Source organism: Taudactylus pleione, unplaced genomic scaffold (genome assembly GCF_031769625.1).
Source record: "Taudactylus pleione unplaced genomic scaffold, aTauple2 ptg000121l, whole genome shotgun sequence".
NCBI classification, from domain to species: domain Eukaryota; kingdom Metazoa; phylum Chordata; class Amphibia; order Anura; family Myobatrachidae; genus Taudactylus; species Taudactylus pleione.
The window spans coordinates 6,157,010-6,162,135 of NW_028284523.1; the positions used below are offsets into that span (position 1 = coordinate 6,157,010).

Below are 5,126 nucleotides of genomic sequence, written 5' to 3' on the forward strand. Positions count from 1 at the left end.
TCTTACGCTCAGGTTGTTTGACAGACCGGTTGGAAGGTCCTTACCAGGTGTTGATGACAAGTACCACATCTTTGAAGGTAGCAGAAAGAGATACCTGGGTCCATTCCACTCACTGCAGAAAGGTCAACCACCCGAAGGAGGTACAAGGCGAAGTCGAGACAGACAACATGGACTTGTCGATTGCGAGCCTGTTCCAGGAGAACTAAATACTGCAGTGAAAACACCTGAGCCAGAGACTTGTACAGATTACTATTCCAGCAATGGAGTGGCGATCTGTTTCTTTTTCTTATTCCAGGGTTCTTCTCATTCTTATTTGTTTCAGGATTTCCTATTTCTGTGATGGAGGACAGATGACGGAGAGGCCGATAGTGATGTCGATAGAGTGGAGTCAGAGGAGAGAGCAATAGAACGATCAGGGCAACCTATGGTCAAACTCAGTTCAGGGATTGTTAAGAGATATGTTAGCCATGGAACTCGGAGACAGTGTGAGGGGCTATTGTCTGAGGAATATTGTATCTGTGAGTACTGTGGATCCCTAGTTGATGAGAGATGCATCCAACAATGCCAGTCCAAGAGTAATCTATATGTGGGTGAGCATCCTTTAGAGGATTACCATTCCTTAGTGGGTAAGATTCTAAACCAAACAGAATGTTGGGTGTGCTCACAAGTACCTCAAGGACAGAGTAATTCGGGATTAGTGCCATACCCATTAAAGTTAGCAGAGGTACTTGAATTACATGGGGGAAGACCAGTGGACAAGAAATATAATATATCTAGACCCCCTAGTCTTAAGCTCCAACAGTACCATGTAGATAGATTCCTGGTATGCTTAAATCTCACAAATTTCAGAAAACCAAGAAATTGGGAGGTGATCTGGAACAATCAGACAATGACCTATTCACACAGAGCTGATAATGAGCATATCGATTCTGAACTTGTACGCAGAATTATTGCAAATTGGAAATACTTCTGGTATAGGTACACGCGTAGATACGACAAAGTTATGGTTGGCAGAGTATCATTAGGGTACTGTGCAAATATTATACAACCAGAAATGTGTACCAGTCAAATGGGGGAAATGGGGGCAGGATTCTTTGTCAGAGTAATGTGTTCAATGATAATGATGCATTCTGTTTCTTACATTCTCCCAGATGATGTGTATTTCATATGTGGAAGGAAAGCGTACAAGTGGCTCTTTCCAAACTCTGAAGCTTTATGCTATCTTGGAAGGGTACTAACAGAAATCATGACCCTTACACATAATAAAATGATAGACATTCTCCACCACTCTCCCCCTCCTTATACCCATACTCATTATGAACACATTTTTAAAAGGCACCTCATAGACAGGGGAGACCCCTTAGCCTCAAGTTTGATACAGGAATCCACCGGGATTCAATCCCTCATCACCTTAGATATCACCCGTATGGCCAGAGGAGTTATAAATTATAGGTACATCCAAGCTTTGGCAAATCTGATTGATAATATCACTGAGATGTATGATGACACCTTCAGGTTTACTGGTAAGGAATTGCAAGCCTACAAGGAAGAACTTGTGCAACACAGGATGGTTTTGAATTATGTCACGGCTGTAATGGGTGGGTACTGTGTAAACTTAGAAACTCAGTATGGAGTAAAATGCTGCACTTACATCACCAATAGTACAGAGGATCCAAAGGAGGTGATTGAGCAGAAAATGGATGAAATCCTACAACTTAAATGGGAATTTCAGAAGGACCATAATACTTCCTTGTATGAGACTGAGGTAAAGGTAGAGAAATGGTTCTCATGGTTAAACCCTGCGAAATGGTTCTCCGGTCTGGGAGAGTGGGCACAGGAGATGATTGCTAGTGTAGGTAAGCTCCTTATTCTTATACTTGTCATTTTAGTAATTGGTTTATGTGTCAGATGTGTTCTTACTGTGTTAAAGTGTGGAAATTGTACCACCAAGGTAAACCATGAAAATGAAATAATAATGGTGGTGAGTAGTGGTGGTATAGGTAGTAAGGTTGATAAAGAACTGCATTACAATCCTAAAATTGAATGTACCATCAGATAATAACATGTGAATAGGCTTGGTCATGTATAATAAACGTATTGTAAACATCATAGATAATGTAGTCTCAATTTCCTTTCCAAACTTGCTTTATAGGTTCGATGAGGTCTCACATCCTACCAATTGTCCCCTATAGATCCATTGAGTGTGTATAAGGGTTGTTTTACCCTTTCCTGAAATGCATTATTGATGGTTCAATGACCGAGTTGTGTCATACCGTTTAGAACATTGAATAATAATTTATTCTTAACCTATTTAGCATGGCTAAATAGGTTAAGAATGGAATATGATGGTTTTATGTTTGCTATCAAAGGGTGGACTGTCAAAGTCAAATAATTGGATATGATCGCTTTACAATTATTATCTGACGATATAGTCGTCTATGTTCGGATGACGTGTTACAAGGAGGCTACTTTGCGTGGGTGCAATTCAATGCACACAAATATGAATCCACAAAACACATACACTGATAGTACATTATAATTAATTATATATTATTATGTCCATGTACTTAAAAGAGATCTAAGGTTCAGAATACAGTGGACATGTCATGTTTGGTATCATACTAAATCCCTGCTTATTTGCAGACATCCATTTCTATCGGCAAAGAAGTCGCATCATGCGTCTGCTAGTTATGGATGATAGGGAGCTATTGAATAGAATGTTATAACTTGTATGCGGTGTTGTAGCCAGTTTTAACCAGTTGTTCGGTGGGAAGCTACACAATGTGATCATTGGAGGACTGAGCCATACTCCTGATGACACTGTATGAACTGACCAATGACCAGATTGACCAGAAGCAAGAACCAATGAGAACCTGTCAATTTGTCCCTTTGTTAACTCTGAAACCTGTAAGGTATATTGGCTGTGTCCTGACCTCACTGTACACACACATCTTCTAGCGACCGCAGACTTCTTTATTGATGACTGTATACTGGGACCAGTGTGCACGCGTATGTATCGGCTGTACTATTTTCATTGCTTTTTTACTCTAATTGTTAAATCTTACATCGTGTTATCCCTTTTACCTAAATAACTTTTTGTGCTTTGGAACCACACGATTGGACTGGAAAGCAATTCTTTCTAAAGCGACTTGCAGCGCTAAATAGCGACTTATAGGAATCAATAACGTCTAGGTCTAAATTATTTTCTGTAAGTTTTTTATGTCTCGTGGCCATACACTGAGCTTAAAACCTGGTCATACACATAACAAGTAATTCCTTAATTGTCTTTTGCCTACAGTATTAGCAAAACACCAGCCCTTTTTGATATGCGATACATTGTATTATGTACATTAGTTTTCCATGTTTAAGGACACATTGTGTATTGTTAATATATTACCCCTAACGCAGAGTAGATATACATCAGGTATGGAAACGGTCTTTGACCCTAGCTTGATTTAAATGAGTTATGACAACAATGTTGGCAGTTTTATTTTGTTCCACACGAACAAAGTAACAAATGGGACAGGCATAATCACTAACATAGTTGGATTCTACAACATGATCGATACCATGGTTTCTCCTTTAGTCTGTGGATCAAGTATTGTTTGAACTTATTTACTAATTTTGCATTTTTCTACTTTTTCTAGTATCTAGACTTCCATAGTTCCATTGATTTTGGTGAAGGGTGGTCACTTTTAATTAATTACATCATTCAAGCTGCGTCTGTGATGAGCTTCTGGCGTCCAATTGCACAAGGTGTTAAGTTATAAAGGTAAGCGTGTTTTTCAATAATTGTTATCCTGACGAAGGAACATTAAAGTTTCAAAATGTTGATTCCAAACCGGTTGTTTGTCAGATTATTACAAGACAGTGTGAGTGCCGCCCTGCTAGATACTAGATACTTATATATACATATATACACACACACACACAGGTATATATAATATGCTTAATCCACGACACTCAACCATCTGTGGTGCCTTTGGTATGTGACCACACAATTTACATAAACTGCAATTACTATAAATACAGGTAATGTTATTTCCAAAGTATTGCAATAATTTGTCCAGCTCACCAACCATGTCACAGTATTCCCATGCAGTCAGTCCCTGCACTGACTCTCAAAAATATGAGCATTGCTCTGCCTCATTTGGCTCCAGATATCACAGATTTTAGATACAAATTATGCTTTCTCCATGAGTATGGGTCCTGGCTTAAAGAGACAGAACCACACCCAGGCATATCAGTTAATGAGCACCTGGGAATAAACTAACAAAGTTTAGCTTACATTAGGAAAAGCAGGGTGCCCTAGAAAGTGTGACCACAAAAAAATTACATAAATAACAGGCTTAATCCATGGCACTGAACCATCTGCAGTGTATCTGGTATGTGACCACACCATTTACATTTAAAAAAATCATACTTTTCAAACTGCAATTCCTTTAAATAGAGGGAATGTTAGTTCCAAAATATTGCAATAATTTGTCCAGGTGACCAACCACGTCACGGTCTTCCCATCTGGTCAGTCCATACACTGACTCTCAAAAATATGAGCATTGTTCTGCCACATTTGGCTTCAGCTATCACACAGATTTTAAATACAAATTACTTTGTCAGATTATTCCTATGTGCTCATTAACTGATATGCCTGAGTGTGGTTCTGTCTCTTTAAGCCACACAGAAGAAGCATGGAAGACAATGCCCTCATTCAGAGTCGGTCTTCAGATGCAAGCGGTCGCTCTGAATGAGGGCAGCCACTTGCATCTTGAAGTGCGACCTCCTGGTCGCTAGCTAAGCTGTGGGTTACCACCCACAGCTTAGCGACTAACCAGGGTGATGGTCGCGATGGGCAAGACCATCTCGACCATCGGGGCTTGCGACGAGACCCTTAGGGTCTCGGCAAATGCAAGCCCCAGGGAGCTCCCTGCTCTCATCGAGCAGGAAGCTCCCCACTGACATCATTGCTGATGTCAGTGGGGCCGCCCCCAAATGGCAAGCGTACCGTCGGGAACGCCTCCGTTTGGCTGGCCACCCACCCTCATTCAACATCGACAGCTCGCCCCCTTTGGTGCGAGACCCATAGCGACGGAGCGCCCATCGCTAGCCGGGTCTCGCACATGCACACG

General features: G+C 40.8%; 1 protein-coding gene across 1 annotated transcript; it reads left to right on the forward strand.

Annotated features, from left to right (window-relative positions):
- Window positions 1–424: 424 nt before the first annotated feature.
- Window positions 425–3,770, forward strand: LOC148524139 (uncharacterized). Its single transcript, XM_088472197.1, has 2 exons — window positions 425–1,951; window positions 3,648–3,770. Exons 1-2 carry the CDS (start codon window positions 425–427, stop codon window positions 3,768–3,770), a joined length of 1,650 nt encoding a protein of 549 aa, XP_088328323.1.
- Window positions 3,771–5,126: the final 1,356 nt, after the last annotated feature.

Excerpts from the sequence above, each read along its gene's own strand:
- LOC148524139 (XM_088472197.1), top strand. The coding sequence starts at position 425 with ATGGTCAAACTCAGTTCAGGGATTGTTAAGAGATATGTTAGCCATGGA. Across the intron at positions 1,952-3,647 it reads GTGGAAATTGTACCACCAAG|TATCTAGACTTCCATAGTTC; the intron begins GTAAACCATGAA and ends TACTTTTTCTAG.